Source organism: Chiloscyllium punctatum, chromosome 7 (genome assembly GCF_047496795.1).
Source record: "Chiloscyllium punctatum isolate Juve2018m chromosome 7, sChiPun1.3, whole genome shotgun sequence".
NCBI lineage: Eukaryota > Metazoa > Chordata > Chondrichthyes > Orectolobiformes > Hemiscylliidae > Chiloscyllium > Chiloscyllium punctatum.
In genome coordinates, this window is record NC_092745.1 from 89,469,491 (window position 1) to 89,492,389 (window position 22,899).

Here is a 22,899-nt window from a genome sequence, read left to right on the forward strand (position 1 = left end):
TCCCTGAGTTTAAACACTTGCCCACGCATGGACGTGACTTCAGTAGCCTAGGTCCTAAATTTTGGATTCCCTGCCTAAATCTCTTTACCTCTCCATTTCATTACCTCATTTTCCTCCTTTAAGTAATTCCTTGATAACACTTTGATCTAACTTTTGTTCTTCTGATCTACCACTTCCTTATGTGGTTTAGTGTCACATTTGTTTTTTTATTATGCTGACAATGTTGCATTACATTAACGCTTCTACATACATAGTAGTTATTGCTGTTGATGCAATTACGATTATGCTCTGATTAGATCATGTCTAAGTGGACAGAAAGGGGCTGTCCAGAGTGCTACAGGCCTGGCTTTATCTAATTTGTGTCCCCCTTATGACTCTGTTCATCAGTTGCTCACAGTATAGCAGATGTGCAAGTATTATCCCCTTCAGGTTGGTGTGGTTCTGTAGCATGAGGCAAAACATGAGTCTTGACACCAACTCAAATGACTCCAGGGGTCCTCCAGAACAATTCAGGCAGGAGAAACAATGTTTCAGGATACCAATCTTGATCAATCTTTGTGCACAATGACATGAGTTGTGCACGATCAGCCATGTTATTATTGGGTTACACACTCTTTAGTTTACTATGGTGGCTCAAGGACGACTAGAGACAAGCAATAAATGTTGGCCAGCCAGTGAAGCCGACGGTCCACAAGAGAATGAATAAATAAACGAAGTTTTAATAACTGCTTCAGGTTACTAGGCATTGCCCTGCTTGTTCTTTTGCGACTGATTACACACAGTCTGGGTATGGAATTCTTTTCAGTTTTGACATAGGGCAGGGTTAACATCCAGCACCAGTCAAGAGACATGTGTGCAAGCAATGATACCTTTCGTCATAGGGAAATGTAATGTGTTCAATCCACTTGGCAAGAGAATAAAACAGATCTTTTTAATGAATAAGCAACCTTGTGAACCAGTGAACAGAAAGATGCAAGATGTTACGAACAGCTAGACAGATTCGTTCATTGGCATGGTCACCTTCAAGAGCATTTGACAAGGTTGTCTTTGCCTTGTTCTGAAGTAGCAGTTGTGGCTGCAGTAGGCAGAAGATTCCAGTGATTATATCTTTACTGAGGAAGAGACATCTCACACTTTATTTATTACATGCTGAGATTAAGGTGGAGAAATGTTTGATCTTAGTCCTAGCCGATATGGCCTCTCACTGCTCTTCAACCTATTCCTCATCTCCCTTTTCCAGCAGCTTGGTTTGTTCCGCATGGTCTCTCCTGACTGTCCAAGCCATAATATATTTCAAGGACAATGCCTGCTCGTACACAAATCAAAACATCAAAATAGGGCAGGAAAATTTGAAAGTCAAAATCTCAAAGCTACAAAAATACAAATGGTCAAAAACTGTGCGCTTTAAAAGCATTACACAATCAAATTTCCAAAATACTCCGATTTGTGTCAAAGATTGTGGAGTGGCAGAAAGCATAAGGGACTGTCAGAGAATACAGGAAGATATACATAGACTGGGGAGTTGGGCGGAAAAGTGGCAGATGGCTTTCAATCCAGACAAAGGCGAGGTGATGCATTTAGGCAAGTCTAATTCTAGGGTGAATTATACAATGAATGGAAGAACCTTGGGAAAAGTTGATGGGCAGAAAGATCTGGGAGTGCAGGTCCATTGTACCCTATAGGTTGCTGCACAGGTGGAGTGGTCAAGAAGGCATATAGTATGCTTGCCTTCATCGGACGGAGTATTGAGTACAAGAGCTGGCAAGTCATCTCAAAATTGTCCAAGACATTGGTTCGGCTGCATTTAGAATACTGTGCACAGTTCTGGTCGCCACAATACCAAAAGGATGTGGATGCTTTGGAGAGGGTACAGAGAAGGTTTAGGAGGATGTTGCCTGGTATGGAAGGTGCTAGCTATGAAGAGAGGTTGAGTAGGTTAAGTTTATTTTCACTAGAAAAAAAAGGAGATTGAGGGGGGACCTGATTGAGGTTTACAAAATCATGAAGGGTACAGACCGGGTGGATAGAGACAAGATTTTTCCCAGGGTGAAGGATTCAACAACAAGAGGTCATGCTTTCAAAGTGAGAGGTGGAAAGTTTAAGGGGGATACACGCGGTAAGTACTTCACACAGAGGGTAGTGGGCGTTTGGAACCTGTTGCCAGCAGAGGTGGTAGAGGCAGGCACAGTAGATTAATTTAAGATGCGTCTGGACAGATGCATGAGTAGGTGGGGAGCAGAGGGATAAAGATGTTTAGGAATTGACCAACAGTTTTAGACAGTACATTTGGATCAGCTCAGGCTTGGAGGGCCGAAGGGCTTGTTCCTGGGCCGTAAATTTTCTTTGTTCTCTTTGTCAAACTTCTCATCTAGTATCCATCATCAGATGATAAGAAATTACCTAAAATCAATCTTGGAGAAAATCAGTGTCATTGGTAGAGACTAAAGACAAATTCATTCCTGAGACAGCAACTCTACTTCTCTGCCTAGTCATTGTCTAAACTGAACCAGATCATTGGTGACCTAGCTGACCCTGAATTGTGCTTCTGACCCCATATCCTCATCATAACTATATGCATTCATCTCCCTAATACTATTCACCTCATCCCATCAGCTGCTGAAACTCGGATCTGTCTTTATTACTTCTTAAGTTTATAATCCCAATGGTCAATTTCTCTTGATAAACTTGAATTCATCTAAAGTTCTGCATCTCATATCCTAACTCCAGGCTTGCTTCCCAATCAGCCATGTTTGCTGACCTACATTGACAATGCCTTAATTTTAACGATTACATTACTGTTTCAAATGCCTCTGCGACTTTGCCTCTTCCTATCTCTTGTGATGGAAGGTGTGAGAAAAACATTATCATGTTTAGTATTTGAATTGTTTTTGTAAAAAAACGAATGGATGTCAGTTAGTGTTGCAGAAGAGTTTTCAAAAGGCCAGAAAATCATTCTGGAACAGTGAGCTAAATGTAAGAGTTGAAGAAAACACCTGATTGCCAATAAGGGTTTGGGAGAACCCTCAAGTCAGAACCCCTGGAATGTTAACAGATTAACATGTTTATGCAGTGTAAATGTTTGAAGTAATTAACCTTGTATTGAATTCAATTCAAAAAACATCAAAGTTTTATTTGGGAAGAATAAAGAGTGGAGTTCAGAAGAAAGTTTTAGTTTCGTTATGAGCAGAATTTGGTTCAGAAGTAACCAGTCACTGCAACACCAGTGTTTTTCTATTTATGATGTTTCCAAGCAAAGAGAAATTGGGATTGAAATTTTAAGATTGTTAAGAGTGGAAAAACACCAGGCCATCAGAATTATGAAAAACTGATACCATCATAAAGTTCTCTCTTTTGCTCAAGAGAAAGGAACTGAAAGGAATCAGTTAATTAGAAGTTTAAAGAGTTGAAATAGGAGTTTAATTTCTCTGGGCATGAGTCTCTGTAATGAATAGTGTTGGGAAATACGTTGATACTTTATTTTAATGTTTATATTAAGATCTTTCTAACTCTTAAAATATATAGCTCGATTCTGAGGAAGGGTCATCAAACCCCAAACGTTAACTTTGATTTCTCTTCACTGATGCTGCCAAATCTGCTAAGCGTTTCCAGCAACGTTTGTTTTTGTTTCTTGATTTACAGCATCCACAGTTCTTTTGGTTTTTATTGCTCGATTTGTTTGTGTAATAACAAATACTTGTTAGAAAGTACCTGCAGTCTCATGTGAATATATTTCAGTGACCAACCACCATATTATTGATAAAAAAAAACACACGATGAATCAAGCCAGATTTCATTCTTAGATTTGACTTGTCCAGAAGTACCAGCAAGGACCATAACACTCTGCAATCCTGACCCCTTGTGTATCCTCTATCCGCCCTACTTTTTGGAACAGTGCTTTCAATGGCCTCAGTGATAAATGCAGGAATTCTCATTCTAAAACTTTTGAAACTTTCTTGTTCCCTTCAAAATACTCTTAAAGCAAGCTTTTGATCACTGGTCCTAATATCTCATGGCTTAGGACAGGAATTTGTTTGTTGAAGTACCTTGGAATGTTTTAAAGGTGTGATAGAAATGAAAACTGGTTGCTGCTGCTGCAGCAAAATGTCAATTTTACAATCTATTACCTGCTTGCTGGATCCATTGTTGGACTGTTTTCCCTACTCTCACAAACTGTGACATGGTCAGGCCTAGCACTATTGTTTTCATTATTAGACAGAGGTTTCTAATATAATTAATTCAAACAAATTGCTGGCAATCGCAGCAGATGTAGCTACTTCCCCTATTGGTAGGGATGCACTGACCATGCTAGAACTAGTTGGCAATAGTTTCTGGTTTTAGTGTTTCCTATGATAAATGGAGCACATGCATTGCTTATGGTACATCAAGTGAAACTAGCACTACAACTTTACAGGTACTAAATATTTGTTGAAGTGCCATTCCACAGCATAAGTTGCACCAAATTTAATTTTGGAGTAAATTACTCCAGCTGCTGGAATCTATACTGAAAACAACCAATACTGGAGATCACAGTGGGTCAGACAGCATCATGGAGAGAGAACAAGCTTATAATTTTGAGTCTAGATGACTCTTTGGCTGGTTCATAGATATTTTCACAATAAAAATATGAACTGCATTTTTCATTCTGCAGGCATTTCATGTGAACACCACAGTTGTCAAAACAATGTTTCTGCAATGTAGCAGATCTCCAAAAATAGTACCAGCTATCCATGCCATTTTGTTTTCTTCCTTTGGGTATTCCTTGCTGTAATATCCAAACTTACCTTGTTGGAAAATTAGAATTTACCCAATGAAGCTTTGAAGTGGGGTGGATTTGGAATTTCTAATCATTCGCAGCTTTTTCTTTCTCTGTCACTGCTAACACAAAACATGGTAGGCTTTTCCCTCTCTATTTGAGTACACTTCATTGCAAGTTAATATTCTGATTAGGTGAAACTGCAAAAAAGTGAATTCTGTCAATGGAAAAATGTCTTTGGGTTTATAAAATTTTGGATATTTTACATGTAGGCAATGGTCCAGCATGCTTTTCTTATAACACAGGATTGCATCAGAACAGAACTACAGTGTTATAGCTTTTTCTAAGAAAGCAAGGTTAGCTTTTCTGGCCTGACTGAATCAAATCAACTGAATCATGCATCCTCTTCCTTTTGCCTGAAAATGATCTGCAGGTAGCTAGTGGTAATTGCTTGCTTTACTTGTGGGTAAAGATGAAACTGCTGTTAAATTTGACTTCATTTTCCCAGGGTCATCTTCATATAGTTGACTATCTTGCATTTCTTCAGGTGTAAAGTATTGTACTTTTAGCCAGCTATATTTGCAAACCTCTCTTTCCCACTTGCTAATTTGTTGCACTTAGGTCAGGAAGGTTGTCGTACTTGAACAGCCAATCCAGATCAGGAATTTAATTCAAACTCAGTGAAAAATGTTACTAGTCAGATGGAAATTATAACTCATGTTTAAGCCAAAAACTGAATTCAGATGATGAACTGAATGATGAATTTAAAATGCATTTTTGATGGGAAAATGTTTGATTCCAATTAACAAATAAGATATACTTAAATGGTGAAAAGACTGTATCCATTATATATTTCAAAATTCTACAAGCTTCCTTTGTGATACAGGTACGAAGGATTTCTTGTTTATGTTTTCTCACTGTAGAGTCCATCTGCTACAGTCAATTGCACTAGAGTACTGTAATGATATTACATTGGGATTTATAAACCTCAGCTCAAATGTATGTACCAGAAGGAGGTAATTTTCTAGCTCCAACTCACATCACTTTCATCTTACAGCTTACATCTAATTTGACAGCACTTCTTTTCAAATCCCCATAGAAAATACAAATCTATGGAGTAGAACAAGAAACAATGGTAGGTGCCAGATGCATCCAGAGCTCACCAACCCTGGTAACAACAGCATGGAACGCAAATATCTTTTAATGAACGCTATTCACTCGACTGTAACCATACAAACTGGGGTGTATTCAAGGTCATGGTGTATTTTAAGGTATAAATTTTTCAACTTTGTGCTATCAGTTTAAATGCCAAATGAAATTATAAACTCAATTTATTTACCTGCAAGTCTGTATGAGAGGAATGCATACATATGGACTGTACATAGGGATCATGCCTCTTGTTGCCCTTCAAACACTGAATTCCCCAAGGAGAGCAGAGTTTGCAAATGTTTACACCATTATCCAATTAACAGACAATAACACTCAAACATCTGTCAACAAACAAAGCTGTTGTTTTGCTTCGCTGCAAGGCATTCCTGTTCATTTGGCTTGTCTATGAGCTTAATTAACACACCATACTGGCCTATTGTAAATAAACTTTCTGTTCTCTTATTTTGTGCGGCTCTTTACAATTTCCTTTTGTTAGTTTATTTTAGTCCTTTAATCATCATCTTTCTATAGTGACTTAATTTACTCATTTCATGAAGGGTATAATGTATATCATTAGATTTCATAGAAAATGGAAATTGAAAATAATTTTACAAAGACATGAGCCAAAACATCATTTGAAAAGCAAAATAAAAACTACTGTGAGATAGTAATAAATGTGAAGTGACTGAAGGGACAGAAAATGGACTTGAATGTGAGTTTGTAAGCATAGTGGAACAAAGTTTTGGAAGCTGTCAACAGCATGGAAGACAGGAGAAAAACATGTGCACTAACAAATGACTGAGAAGACTGAAGGATGCCAGCGGCACAGACACTGATAGAGCAGACTTTTTCTCAGCATTTTAACTAAGCATTAATGTATCTTCTGCCACACTTCCAATAATTTAATAAAGTTAATTTGACTCCAACTCACGATCTCAGCCTTAGTTTTGGTAAACAGCTTAAAACGTTCCATATTCTGCTATTATATTGTTTCAGAATTTTAGTTAGAAGCAAGTTTAAAGTGAGTTACAAATATAAATTTTATTACATATTAAAATAATAACTTTTCTGCCTCCTAACTCTGACATTGTGATCTTGCAGGAGTAGCTCAACAATTTTAAACATATGTACAGGTCAAGACTACTACATTACCAAAAGGTCAACCATAAGTATACACAAGATTATGTGATCTTTCCTGATGTTGCACATGGAAATTCAAGGCATATCTTAAGCAGAAATGGCATTTTGACAAGGGGATAATTGGACTAAAGTCCAGTCACCACCATAAATTATATATTTTGTAATCACAAATGCTGCATAGTTGCTCATCGAAACTGTCCCTATTAATATACTATTATCAACAAGTAGTTGTTCTACCGATTTCTGTGAAAATCTGAACAACATAATCTCAGAAATGTAGCTAATTCTGCGGACAATCAGATAACTATAAATTTATTAGTTAATCACAAGTCTCCAAACAATAAATTTATTTTACACTAAACATTTCTTAAATTGCGTTTATTCTCCACAACATTTATAAAAAAGTGGATTTTTGATGGGACAAATTCAATTATCAAAAGTACTTATTGCTCTCAAGTTTCAGATGGTTTCACCACTGAAATACCAAAGTCAGAGACAATTCACATAGCATGTCTTAACATTGTTCTACTAGGTAAGTCTATTTTATCAAGGATCAAGATTCAAATTAAATGCATCTACTTTTCACCCATAAGACTTTGTGTAGCATAGACTATTCAAAAATGCCCTCCTTTTGACTAGCAATAGAAATTATGTCCAACATGTGTGTTCCAATTGATTTTCAAATCATTTATATTCTGCAATGTTCAACTGATATAGCACTCATTTCTGCTATGCCACCACATCGAGTCATAGCAAACATTTCAACAAATTCATATGATCTGCAACTCTTTTCATAATGAAGGAAGGAGCTAATATTATTCCTTTAAAATTAACATTAACACTATTTTCTACTTTATCTGAAGCCTTTTGTTCTTCAAGGAGTAAAGTATAGAAATACAAAATGAATCAACCTAGCACTCTCTTTACGTTAGTGCTGCTGTTTGAAAAGTCAAAGTACTAGATTCACTACTGGATTGGTTCAAAAAGCAAACATGTACAAAACTGAAAATCTATAATTTAATAATAGAAGTGCATTCAAAATATGCATGCACAATGCTAAAGTAATTTCCACTTCAGAAAAAAAATACTGGACAGTATAATTGCATTCTCCATCTGTTCTAAAATTAATATTGCACTGGCAGTGATAATATAGAGATTATTAATGAAGGCAGAAGAAGGGGAAGTGACTCCATGAATACTTAAGCAATTTTATTCAAGTCAGAAATGTGCAGGTCTAGGTGGAGGCCATGTGATATAAATAAAAAAATTCAGATAAAGTTAATAAAATCTGAATTGGAAAGTAGATATGTCAAGCAGGAGCATAATAGAATCGGAATGAATGGGCTTTTGTTTGATATGAACAATCAAACAATCTGGGGACTGTGATGACTATTGGATCATCATTCTTGCAATACTTGTTATCATATACCGTTTGTGTTTGTCACTCTGCAATTACCTTCAATAGATCAACGACTTTATAAACTATGTCCTGCAATATGTTAAGATGTTCTTCTCGATTGTTTCATTTTCTAATTTGTTAATGCCTGCTTACGCCTTTACACCTGCCTTTTTTTTAAAGCAAAAATACCAATGCAGAACATTGCAGAAGATAATGGTCCTGAAAGAATTCGTGTTCGTTGTACACTGATTCCACCCATTTTATTAATACCACACACAGTCTGTAAATAGATATAAGTAGGCCTATCCTAGCTGTTCGAGGGAGCAGATTTATCTGTACTAACGAAGGTCTTCGTAATTATGCCTGAACAAATGCTACCACGCAATAAACTCAACAGCGATACCTTATCTGTAGATACAGTACGATAGTGTATCCTCTACCAGTAATCACTGGATATGCCAAGACAAAGGAGAATTGCGGGTAGCGAACTACCTCAAACAACCCTTACCCAATACCACGTACTGGTATATGTCTCGAATACCACAAGATCTACCTGGACCTTAATAAAGCCTTTGACAAGGTTCCGCTTGGGAGACTGGTTAGTAAAGTTAGATCACATAGGATTCAGGGAGAGCTTGCCAATTGGATACAAAATTGACTTGATGGTAGGAGACAGAGGATTGTTATGGAGGATTGTTTTTTGGACTGGAGGCCTGTAACCAGCGGTGTTCTGCAGAAATCAGTGCAGGGTCCACTCTTGTTTGTCATTTATATAAATGACTTGGATGAGAATTTAGGATGCAATGCATAGTAAGTTTGTGGATAACATCAAAATTGATGGTAAAGTGGAGAGTGAAGAAGATTTTCTAAGATTACAATGGGATCTTGATCAATTAGGCAAATGAGCTGAGGAATGGCAGATGGAGTTTAATCTGGACAAAGGCGAGATGTGATAAGATGAACAGGGGAGGGCTTATATAGTTAATTACAGGACCCTGGGTAGTGCTGTGAAACAGAGAGACCTGGGGTTCAGGTACATAATTCTTTGAAAGTTGGATCAGAGGTAACAAGTCATTCCGCATGCTTACCTTCATTGTTCATTGGGGTTGGGACATTGGTGAGGCTTTCGGAGTACTGTGTACATTTCTGACTGCCCTGCTATAGGAAGATTATTATTAAACTGCAGAGGATTCAGAGAAGATTTACAAGGATGTTGATAGGACTGGAGGAGATATAAGGAAAGGCTGAATAGGCTGGAACCTTTTCATTGGAGTGAAGGAGATCGAGGGGTGACCTTAAAAGAAATTTATAAAATCAACGAGGGGCATAGGTAAAATGAATAGCAAAGGTATTTTCTCTGTTGGGATAGGGGAGTTCAAAACTACAGAGCATATTTTTAAGGTTAGAGGAAAATATTTAAAAGGGACCTGAGGGGCAACTCTCAGGTGGCTTGTTATGTGCCAGAGAAGTGACTGATGGGGGTACAGTGACAACATTTAAAAGACATTTGGACAGGAACATTAACAGAAACGGTTTAGAAAGATATGGGCTAAATGCAGACAAATGGGACTCGTTTAGTTTGGGAAATTTGACCAGCATGGGCAAGTTAGATCAAAGGGTCTCTTTCCATGCTGGATTTAGTAATAGGCAATGAACCCGGTCGAGTGTTAGATTTGGAGGCAGGTGAGCACTCTGGCAATAATGACCATAATTCAGTTATGTTTACAATAGCAATGGGCAGGGATAGGTATATACCGCAGGGAAAGAGGTATAATGGGTGGAAAGACAATAATGATGTGATTAGGCAAGATTTAAGATGCATAGGATGGGGAAGGAATTGCAGGGGTTGGACGCTCTTGAAATGTGGAGCTTATTCAAGGAACAGCTACTGCAGGTCCTTCATAAGTATTTATCTATCAGACAGGGAGGTAGTTGTTGAGAGAGGGTGCCATGGTTTACGAAAGAAGTTGCATCTTATGTCAAGCAGAAGGCAGTGGCTTATGTTAGGATGAGGCGTGAAGGCTCAGTTAGGGGGCTTCAGAGTTATAAATTAGCCAGAAAAGATCTAAACAGAGGGCTAAGAAGAACCAGGAGGGGACATGAGAAGTTATTGGCGGATAGGATCAAGGAAAACCCTAATGCCTTCTACAGGTTTATCAGGAATAAAAGAACGACTAGAGTAAGATTAGGGCCAATCAAAGATAGCAGTGTAAAGTTGTGTGTGGAATCTGAGGATTTAGGGGAAGCAATGAATGAATACTTTTCGTCAGTATTCACAATGGAAAAGGGCAACGTTAGTGAGAATATGGAGAAACAGGCTACAAGATTAGATGAGATTGAGATTAACAAAGAGGAGGTTTTAGTAGTTTTGGAAGATCTGAAAATAGATAAGACCCTGGGGCTGGATGGAATTTATCCTCTGATTCTCTGAGAAGCCAGAGAGAAGATTGCAGAGCCTTTGGCTTTAATTTTTATGACATCATTGTCAACTGGAGTAGTGCCAGAAGATTGGAGGTTAGCAAATGTTGTTCCCTTGTTTAAGAAGGGGAGTTGGGACAACCCTGGTAATTATAGGCCAGAGAGCCTTACTTTGGTTGTCGGTAAGGTGCTGGAAAAGGTTATAAGAAATAGGATTTATAATTATCTGGAAAGGAATCATTTGATTAAGGATAGTCAACACGGTTTTCTGAAGGGTAGGTAGTGCCTCACAAACCTTATTGAGTTCTTAGAGAAGGTGACAAAACAGGTGGATGAAGGTTAGGCGGTTGATGTGGTGTATATGGACTTCAGTCAGGCATTTGATAAGGTTCCACATGGTAGGCTATTGCACAAAATACGGAGTTTCGGGTTTGAAGGTGATACAGCAGTTTGGATCAGACATTGGCTCACTGAAAGAAGACAGAGGGTTGCGGTTGATGGGAAATGTTCATCCTGGAGCTTAGTTACCAATGACGTGCCCCAAGGATCTCTTTTGTGGCCACTGCTGTTTGTCATTTTTATAAATGATCTGGAGGTGGGCATGCAAGGATGGGTTAGTAAATTTGCAGATGACAGCAAGGTAGGCAGAGTTGTGGATAGTGCCAAAGAATGTTGTGGGTTACAGAGGGACAGAGATAAGATGCAGAGCTGGGCTGAGAAGTGGCAAATGGAGCTTAATGTGGAAAAGTATGAGATAGTTCACTTTGGAAGAAGTAACAGGAATGCAGAGTACTGGGCCAATGGTAAAATTCTTGGCAGTGTCCAAGATCTCGAAGTCCAGGTGCATAAATCCCTAAAAGTTGCCACCAAGGTTGACTGGGTTGCCTCTGGTCATTAAGCTCCAGGATGAACATTTCCCATCAACCACCACCCTCTGTCTTCTTTCAGCGAGCCAATTTCTGATCCAAACTGCCGTATCACCTTCAAACCCGAAACTCTGTATTTTGTGCAATAGCTTATCGTGTGGAACCTTATCAAATGCCTTACTGAAGTCCATATACACCACATCAACCGCCTAACCTTCATCCACCTGTTTTGTCACCTTTTCTAAGAAATCAATATGAAGGCATGTGGTGTATTGGTGTTTATTGGTAGGAGGAATTGAGTTTCACAGCCACAAGGTCATGCTTCAGCTGTACAAGACAGTGGTAAGGCCGCACCTGGAGTATTACATGCAGTGCTGGTCACTGCATCATAGGAAGGATTTGGAAGCTTTAGAAAGGGTTCAAAGGAAATTTACTAGGATGTTGCCTGGTGTGAAAGGAAGGTCTTAGAAGGAAAGGCTGAGGGACCGGAGGCTGTTTTTGTTGGAGAGAAGAAGGTTGAAAGGTGACTTAATCGAGATGTATAAGATAATCAGAGGGTTAGGTAGGGTGGACAGTGAGAACGGATGGTGAAGGCTAACAAGGGGACATAGCTTTTTCCTCAGACAGTGAAGGCTAACACAAGGGGACATAGCTTTAAATTGGGCGGTGATAGATTTAGGACAGATATCAGGGGTAGACTCTTTACTCAAGAGAGTAGTAGGGGCATGGAACGGCCAGCCTGCAATAGTTAAGGACATTTAAACTGACATTGGACATATATATGGATAATAATGGAATGGTGTAGGTTAGATGGCATCAGATTAATTTTGCAGGTCAGTGAAACACTAAGGGCCGAAAGGCCTGTACTGCGCTGTAACGATACCACATTTGATTCTACAATATATGACACAGAGCTAAATATTAGTTGATGTCCAGAGGAATTTTTTAAGAACTACATATGAAGCCAATGCTGATAAGGGAATTAAAAGGTTAAGCTTTTGAAAGTTTGCATAGCAGGTTTTAATAAATAAGCTGCTGATTGCCTTTTCATTATCTTCATATTTCAGAAACTACACAAAGTGATCAGTATTTCACAATGCTATTGTATGACAGCAAGTAAAAAGAAAAGAATTAAATAGAATATAATCTGTTTGGAATTAAGATCAAATTATTTGAAAGTATTTAAACTTTCCAAGTTGAATGCACGTACAATATAAACTGTAGCATACTCATGAAAAAATAACATGAAACACTTACATCTCTTCTAGGGAAAGTACTCAGCAGCTTGTATTCATCCCTTGGGAAGCCTTTGGAAGCCACAAAATCAAAGACAACTTGGAGCCTGTTGCTTGCTAGGAAACGCCGTTCAAAGAATTCCCCACGCGGTGTTCTGATGCGTAGCTTGCTGACAAGTTCAATGCTCTCCTCCCTTGGCTCTGGAGGTAATGATTGCTCAAGGGACAATCGAATAGCCTGGACAAATAAAGAAACAAAAACCTGAGCAAATCCTCAGGTCAACTTTATCCTTCCTATACCTTTTTATTCAGGAAAATTAGTGGTCAAAAGCATTCCCATTTCAATTCTGGGAGACACTGCATTATACCTGCAGACATAGCAATAATACAATTTACTGAAGAGATTTATGTACAGTATGATGTTACGACCAAAGTTGGAAGGATACACCGATTCCTTTATAATCCCATCCTTCCACTGCTTGCAACAAATTTTAAATTTAACCAGAATGGTGGTATGGTTAATTATATAAAGTTTTAGACTGAATCTGATTGGATATTAGAAACAATCCAGCCAGGTTTCTCTTATTAATAGAGAATAACTAGTTGATTACAAAAAAAAACAAATAATGATGCACAAAATATTGACAGAAAAAGAGAGTTTGGTCTGTGTAAAGATAGATATGACTTATACTTGAACATCCTAAATTACTACAAGGCAAATATGGCTAACAAACAAATAATGGTTGATCATCCCACAGAACACATTAAATAGACCAAACAGATCCTTTGGATATCTCAGCAATTCCGTCATGATTTAAAGGTCACCAAATCTCATTAAAACTTTACAAGGGATTACAATTCTTCACTTGCAATGACCTGATCTTGAAACTCCTTCAAAGGCCGTTCCATCATAGAATCCCAACAGTGTGCAAGCAGGCCATTCAACCTGGGCCCACACTGACCCTACAAAGAGCATCCCAACCCACATCTGTAACCCTGTATTTCCTACGGCTAATCCACTTAACCTGCACATCCCTGGACACTACGGATAATTTAGCATTGCCAATCCACCAAACCTGCATGACCTTGGAAAGTGGGAGGAAACTCAGCAACCGAAGGAAATCCATGCAGACATCGTGAGAATGATCAGACTCCACACAGATAGTTGCCCGAAAGTGGAATTGAACCCGGGTGCCTGGCGCTGTGAGCTTCCAGTGCTAACCACTGAGCCACCGTGTGACTGCTCACCATGGCCCACCCTTTTTCCTGGGTCTATGCTCCCCTGGATCCTTGGAAACTGCACTCCAGCCCAAAATCACAGGAACAACTCCAGCTTTTTAAAGTGACTTTCATCAAGCCAGTAGCGCCACAGGATTTGTTTCCTGAGCTCTAATCTGGCTCAAGGAGTCAATGGGATTGACAGGGTAAGCTCTCTGTAGATTTAAATCATTCCTGGCACAAAGGAGTATGATTATGATTGTTCAGTGTCAATCATCTCAATTCCAGGTCATCTCTGCAGGAGTTTCTCAGGGTCCTTTGGCCAACCATTTTTAGCTGATTCATTAATGACCTTCCTTCTATCAGAAGTGATGATTGCACAACATCTAGCACTATTCAGAACTCCTCAAATAATGAAGCGCCCACGTACAAAGGGTATAAGATTTGGACAACATCCAGGCTTTGACAGGCATGACAGCACCATTGTCGAAGAGCGTGGTGCTGGAAAACACAGCCAGTCAGGCAGCATCCGAGGAGCAGGAGAATCGACATTTTGAGTTGAAGCACTTCATCAGGAATGCCATATGCAGGGAACGTAGATTCTCCTGCTCCTCGGATGCTGCCTGACCAGCTGTGCTTTTCCCAGCACCACATGCTTCAACTCTGATCTCCAGCATCTGCAATGCTCACTTTCTCCACTTGGTAGTACCATTCATGCTACTTGAGTGACAGGCAATGACCATTTCCAGCAAGAGAATCTAGCCATTTCTTCTGAATAATCAATGGCATGGCGTTACCAATACTGAAATCCTCACTATCAACATCATAGGCGTTACTACCGACCAGAAACCGAACTGGTTTAGCTATATACTGAGGATGCAAGAGCAAGTTGGAGGCTAGTAATCTTGCAGTGACCGACTCACCTCCCGAGTCCTCAAAGCCTGTCCACCATCTACAAGTCACAAGGAGTGTGATAACATTATTTGCAAGAAAGACTGCAGCTTTCACAACACTCAAGAAGCTTGACACCACCCAGGTCAAAGCTGCCTGCTTGATTGGTATCAAATCCACAAATGTTCACTCTCTCCACCACTGATGCTCAGTAGCAATAGTGTGTACCATCTGCAAGATGCGCTGTTGAAATTTGCCAAGGCTCCTGAGACAGCACCTTCCAAACCCCAACTCACTATCTTCTAGAAGGGTAAGGGCAGCAGATACATGGGAACATCACTACCTGCACACTTCCCTCCAAGCTACTCACTATCCTGACTTGAAAATATTCAGCATTGCTGGATCAAAATCCTGGAACTCCCTCACTACATTGTGGGTCTTCCTATAGCAAATGAATTAAAGAAGTTCAAGCAGCAGCTCACTACCAATGTTTCAAGGACAATCAACTAGGGATGGGCAACAAATAGTGGACCAGCTAGAAATGTTCATATCCCAAAATAAGCAAAACTAAAAAGGTTGCACTACTGCTTCTGTACTTTCAACATCCAATCTCTGCTGCAGTAAATTATTAGTGACATACAATTTCTTCTGAGATCTTCCCTGCTCTTAGGACTTACCTAAGCCCTCACTATTCAGATCTCTTCAACTGCTCTAGCATTTCTTTCAGCTCCAGCAACTTTTAAGTAGTTTTGTTGTGTAACTATTAATTGTGTGCAGCTTTGTTACAAGCCCTAGGAATTTTCTTCTCTCTCACCACTATCAATATCCCCATCATCCTTGTCCCTCTGCCTTCTCTTGCATGTCACTGCATTCTACTCTTCTCATGCACTTCGTGTTCCCAGAAGGCTTATTGTACCATTGTCATTATATTAGGTGCAGCCACTTTCTTCAAGCTTTAGTGCCTTTTATTCTTGTGCTTGCAAATACATAGAAATACACACAAAACTACATGTACACTATAATTTGCATGTGTTTATGTGCATATAATATGTACAGAACAAAATGCATATCTACAACTTTTCAATAATATTACTAATGCTATTGACTTTAAAGCACAGAACTTTTAATTGGCAGAAATAAAGCAATTACCTTATCAGGGAATTAAAAACATCAGTAGCTCATTAAGTCCTTTCCTGTTACATATGGTCAATTCCCAATGTTACTATTCTCCAAGGCTTCTCTATACTACGTGAGTTAACAAAGACTGCCTAACAAGAGTACAACTTTATTCATCAAAACAATTAGACTGATAATGTTAATAATACTAGGTAGAACAAATACCAAGCTGAATAAACATTGATTTGGCCACTAGGAAAACAAATAAAGGAAGATGCTTTATTTCTGCAAAGAATACTACAGCTGTATGTGAAAATTGGAATTCGAACAGAGATTGTGGGCAAATGAGTATCATATATGAGAAGCAACAGTCGGCAAGATTCAAACGTGAAAAAATAAACACCAGACTTACTGCTGGTAACAATGAAAGCTGTTTAGAGTTCTTGCGGGTAAACATCTCACATTTCGTTGGCTTTTAACTGGTAAATTCATTGAGCCACAATAAAAATTTAGTCCAAAAGCAATATCGCAGAAAGCATATGGAGGTTCACAATTGAGGGTTCAGTATCCAATCCAAATTATTTGTCATAGTAATCTAACTTCGCCTAATTACATGTATATGCTGTGATCAAAAGCCACACGTTCATAACCTAAATCTACCCCTTCTCCAGTTCTGTAACACTAAGGCCAATGTAGCTTTGCAAAAAGGCAAAATACTGCAGGTGCTGGAAATCTGAAACAAACACAGAGAATGCTGGAGGAACATGGTAGGGGTGCCAGCATCTGTGGAGAGAGAGAGAAAGTTATAACTTTCTGGGTCTGGAATGACTCCTTCAGAAATGAGTGGTGTTGGAATTTTTTTTGATATATATTGACAGAGACTGAGATCCAGTACAAAAGACAAGGGTGTGTTGTGCTGACAGCTGAGAAAGAGAAAAAGATGTAAAATGGGTGTAAGTTAAGGAGTAAAAGTGAGAGAATAGGCTCTCTCAGCTAAGATAAAGGGCTTATGCTTGAAACGTTGACTCTCCTGCTCCTCGGATGCTGCCTGATCTGCTGTGCTTTTCCAGTGCCACACTGACACTTTCAGCTAAGAGCAAAGCAAATACGACACAATCAAGACAAGGTTGTGTGGGGGAACGGTAAAAAAAAATTGGAAAACAGACATAATGTGGCTAGTTTCTGAAGTTATTGAATTCAATATTGAGATCTCTTGTCTGTAAGCTGCGTAAGTGGAAAATGAACTGTTGCTCCTTGAGTTTGCACTGTGCTTCGTTGGAAAGTTGCAGGAGGCCTAGGACAGAAATGTTAGCATGAGAACAAGGAGTTTTCCTGAAATGGCAATCAACTGAGGAGTCAGGTCATTTCTATAGACAGAGCAGAGTCATTCTGCAAAGCAGTCACCTAGTCTGTATTTATAATGTAAAGGAGACTGCATTGCGAGCAGTGAATGGAGTAGTCTAGATTGAAAGTGAAACAATGTTTCACTTGGAAGATGTGTTTGGTGCCTTGGTCAGTGAGGACGGAGGTGATGATTTGGAAAGCATTACACCTTCTGCGACTGCAAGCAAAAGTGCCATGCAGGAGTAAGGAAGCTTCCATGCAGTTGGTGGAATGGAGCAGGTATCACAGTGAGAACAGTCTTTGTGGAATGCTGTCAATGGAGGACAGGAGAAGATACGTTTGTGGTGGCATCCTGCTGAAGTTGGCAGAAATGACAGAGATGATCCTTTGAATACAGATACTAATGGGAGGAAAATAAGGACAAGGGAACGCTCTCCCTGCTCCGAGAATGAAGGGAAAGAGAGAACGCAGATATATGAGAAATGGACATGGCTGAGGGCCCTGACAACCACAATTTACTGCCATGGAAACTTCAAAAAAAAAGGGAATTTTAAAGTTGAGTGGTTGATCGACTGCGAGCCAATGTAGATAAGCAAGCACTAGGGTGATAATGTGCAAATTAAGACAAGAGCAGCAAATGTTTGGCTGAACTCTTATTTATGCAGGGTACAATCTGGGGAATTCACAGAAGTGCAATGAAGGCTGAGATAGACATTTTTAATCAGTAAAGAAATCAAGAGTTATGAGGAAAGGCAGAAAGGTGAAACTGACAATTATCAGATCAGCTGTGATCTTATTGAATGGCGGAGAGGACCCAATAGGCAGAATGACCTATTTCTGCTCCTATGAATAGTGAAGTCTCAAAGTAACAAAGGCATGAAATACAGTTTCAGCAGATTTGTTGAGACAGGGCAAATTGCAATGATTTTGTGCAGGCAGAAATGGGCAGAAATAGGTAGTGAATAGTGAGGTGTGTTGTAAGTGCTGTTTCAATATTGTGGCCAGGAAATAAGCCTTAGATGAATGATTCAGAGATCAAGGAAAATTTGTTTAGAAACTTTGTTATTGATTATTTCTGATTTGTGATGTAGCAAAAATATTGGCATAAGCTAATCTCAGGAACAACCATGCCATCAAGCTATGAGCAGACTAAATTAAACCCAGACTGTTGCCAGGGAGAGGGATACAAATTGATAGGTAGGAAATGCATTTTGTGCAAAGTTGCAAACAATGGTTTTTGTCTTCAATTAAGTTGCATGGAGGCTAACTCAATAGAATAGTACGCTGACAGAGTACTTAACTCAAAAAGTTTGAGTGTAATGGAATTCTGAGTAATGAGGAAAGAACTACTGTTCCCCATCTTTTACAACCCAAAAAGTGGCCCAAAAGATGGAGTAAGACCCAGCAATGGCCAAGACCTGAAGCCCAGAAGTAATAATTAGGTAAGCAGATAGATGACTAGTTGGTGATCTTAACATTTTTACTCTAAACTGGGACAGCAGTTTAAGATGATTCCAGGAAAATTCAAGTAGTGTATTGAACGTATAGCTGAACTAACTAGATTATTTATCATAACAAAATTAATCATTCAGTAATAATTCTCAACGTCAAATCCTAAACCATTAAACAAAATACTTAAAGATAACAGAGCAAGTGGTATGTTGAAGCCATAGTAGTTGGGAGCTGGGAGACACCAGTGTGATCTACTGCAACCACATCTAGGGAAATGGCTACAATTTGTAAAACTTTGGTTCAGAGTTGATGAGCTGGAGTTTGTGCTTTGGATACTGTGATCATCAGGGAGGGAGAAAGTTACTTGGACACTTTCTTCCAGGAAACAGGTACATCCCTTTGGTAATTTCAGATTTGTTTGGTGGTTAGTGACAGGAAAGATGTACAGTAACTACTAGTGAGGCAGTAATGGGTATTCAGGAGGGAGAAGTCAAGAAGCCTCAGTCCTTGCACATGCTTAACAGGTATAAGGTCTTGTAGCCGATGTGGACAAGAGCTTGAACTTAAGGATGGATGAACAAACTGACCACAACAGTGTGGTACAAGGGATATTCAAGTGAGTGAGGGGAACTTAATACCAATAGAGCAAAGGAAAGTTAAACGGATGGATAATGTTGGCTGAAGCCGAGATTGAGTGTTCTAAAGTCTCTGTCACCTGCTTGTTACCAGAGTTAGGAACATCTGTTCAGGGCTGAAGAAGATTTTGAAGAAGGAGGGGGAGAATTCAGTTGTTGACATCCACATGGGATCAAATATTGCAGAGCTAAGCAAAAGGTTTTGCTAAGGGTTATGAGCAGCTAGCACCTAAATTAAAATGCAGAGGCACAAAGGTAATGATATCTGAATTACTACCCAAACCATTTAGAAATTGCCAAATCAGAAATAAAATCTGAGAACTGAATGTGTGCTCAAAGAAAGCATCAGTTTGGGTAGAGATAAGAAATAAAAAGGGAAAGTAGCCACTGGTCAGAGTAGATTAGAGGCTGCTAACTATAACTGCATTGTAGGCTAGAGTACAAATCAAAAAATAATGGGGGCTTGTGAGTGATTTTAATTTTCATTCAGATTGCACAAATCAAATTGGGAGAGCAGTGGATGGGCATTCTGTGCCAGGTAATTCATCTCCCAACTCCCCAAAGCTCGTCCACTATCTGCTGTCAATGTGTTAAAATCCTGGAACTCCCTCCTCGCAGGTCTGTGGGTATCACATTGTCTGCAGTAGGCGAAAAAGGCAGTTAACCACCTTGTTCTCTAGGGCAAATGGAATGGGCAATAAATACTGGCCTTTTCAGAGGCACTCAATCTGCAATAGCGCATAATTTTAAAAAAAGGATGCCTCAAGAACAATGGCATTCATGGTCATGACCTATACTTGCATACTGTCCTAAAAACAGATTTAATTTGAGAGATCATTTTGGAAGTAGTGATGCATATAAATAATCATAATTAAGAAGGGTTCAACTGGTCTGTTGAGTTTTGAATAACATAGTACCTGACCAATAAGTAATCAAAATATTTGTTTCCCATTGAAAGTAACTCCTGAACCAAATAATTGATTAAACACAAATGAAATCACCTGTTTGCAATCCTGGGAATGAAGCATTGCTTTATTTCCCACTTCCTAAAACAAACCTTCATTTGTCTCCTATTATTAGCCATAATATGTAAAGAGAAGATAATTTTATATTTTGACCTTAGTGGTCATTTCACATTTAATCACATTTAGAGTATTTATTTCAAACAATATCAAACCTCAAATTCTGTATATGCTTTTTGCGTGAATTTTAAGTAATTTTCTACATGGTGACCTTAAACAGTACGGTTACCATATTTTGCCACTAACTTGTCAAAATGCAATATTTTATTTATGTTGAAAATTGTAAATAGTATATTGGATTGCCATATGACCAACAGCCAAGACAACTCCAAGCAGCACCATATCAGAGTGGGATTTGTGTAAAAATTGCTCCGTAACTACAAGTTAGCATTGTTTGTTCGGTAAATCTGTTTGAGACTTCCATGTAAAATGAACTCATGCTACTTCCCAATAGAGTATGGGAATCAGTAATGCTGTGTAAGAAACACAGCGTAAGAACATGCTATAGTGGTTTTTCCGATAAAATGAAAGCAGCAATGCAAATTTGAAAATCACAGGATAAGGCCTCAGACAAGATTTCTAGTAGCACAGAAGTTACATTTCTGCTGGGAGCAGAAAGAAAAAGCGAAATAAATGGTTTTGGCTGAACATTGAGCACTTGATTTGTAAGATGGCTCGATTGGTAATCTGTGCCAGTGACAGGTCAATTCAAAATTGGGCTGCAGAACTGCAAGGCCGAGGAGACAACTTTGAGCGACATCCTGTTAAAAAAAAATAACGTGTGCAAAACAGGCTGATCTGCAGTCAAAAGAAATTCCTGCAGAAATTAAAAGAAGCTTCATTGCTGAATCTCCACAAGGAGCAGCCTTGTCGTATGGCTACTAAACATTCCCATACACATCCATAATATTTGCAAAAAACTAGGAACATCAGGGAGATTACTTACCAAATTCCCAAGCACACACTGGAAGATCACAAATATCCTCTCTAACTGGATACATTGGGATGACAATAAAGACAGCAATTGAAAATTCTAATTGAACATAGTCAACACCTCAGGTCTGTGGAAAAAGTTATAGTGTCATAGAGGTGGTACATCATGGAAACAGACCCTTCGGTCCAATCTGTCCATGCTGACTAGATATCCCAGCCCAATCTAGTCCCACCTGCCAGCACCCGGCCCATATTCCACCAAACCCTTCCTATTCATATACCCATCCAAATGCCTTTTAAATGTTGCAACTGTACTAGCCTCCACCACTTCCTCTGGCAGCTCATTCCATACACGTACCGCCCTTTTTGTGAAAAAGTTGTCCCTTAGGTCTCTTTTATATCTTTCCCCTCTCACCCTAAACCTATGCCCTCTAGTTCTGGACTCCACAACCCCAGGGAAAATACTTTGTCTATTTATCCTATCCATGCCCCTCATAATTTTGTAAACCTCTTTAAGGTCACCCTCAGCCTCCAACGCTCCAGGGAAAACAGTCCCAGCCTGTTCAGCCTCTCCCAATAGCTCAAATCCTCCAACCCTGGCAACATCCTTGTAAATCTTTTCTGAACCCTTTCAAGTTTCACAACATCTTTCCGAAAGCAAGGAGACCAGAATTGCACGGAGTATTCCAACAGTGGCCGAACCAATGTCCTGTACAGGCGCAACATGACCTCGCAACTCCTGTACTCAATACTCTGACCAACAAACGAAAGCATACCAAATGCCTTCTTCACTATACTAATTACAAGGAGCTATGAACCTGCACTCCAAGGTCTCTTTGTTCAGCAACACTCCCTAGGACCTTACCATTAAGTGTATATGTCCTGCTAAGATTTGCTTTCCCAAAATGCAGCACCTCGCATTTATCTAAATTAAACTCCATCTGCCACTTCTTAGTTCATTGGCCTATCTGGTCAAGGTACTGTTGTAATCTGAGGTAACCTTCTTCGCTGTCCACTACACCTCCAATTTTGTTGTCATCTGCAAACCTATTAACTTTACCTCTTATGCTCACATCCAAATCATTTATATAAATGACAAAAAGTAGAGGACCTAGCACCGATCCTTGTGGCACTCCACTGGTCACAGGCCTCCAGTCTGAAAAACAACCCTCCAACCACCACCACCCTCTGTCTTCTACCTTTGAGCCAGTTCTGTATCCAAATAGCTAGTTCTCCCTGTATTCCGTGAGATCTAACCTTGCTAACTAGTCTCCCATGGGGAACTTTGTCAAACACTTTACTGAAGTCCATATAGATCACATCTACGC

At 39.3% G+C, this 22,899-nt stretch overlaps 1 protein-coding gene across 1 annotated transcript in view; it reads right to left on the reverse strand.

Moving 5' to 3' along the window:
- faf1 (Fas (TNFRSF6) associated factor 1) overlaps positions 1-22,899 on the reverse strand; it is a 391,777-nt gene that overhangs the window by 20,487 nt on the left and 348,391 nt on the right. Inside the window, exon 18 of the mRNA XM_072574268.1 lies at positions 12,983-13,198. Within this exon, the coding sequence (XP_072430369.1) occupies positions 12,983-13,198 (216 nt within the window). The remainder of the gene's footprint in view (positions 1-12,982; positions 13,199-22,899) is intronic.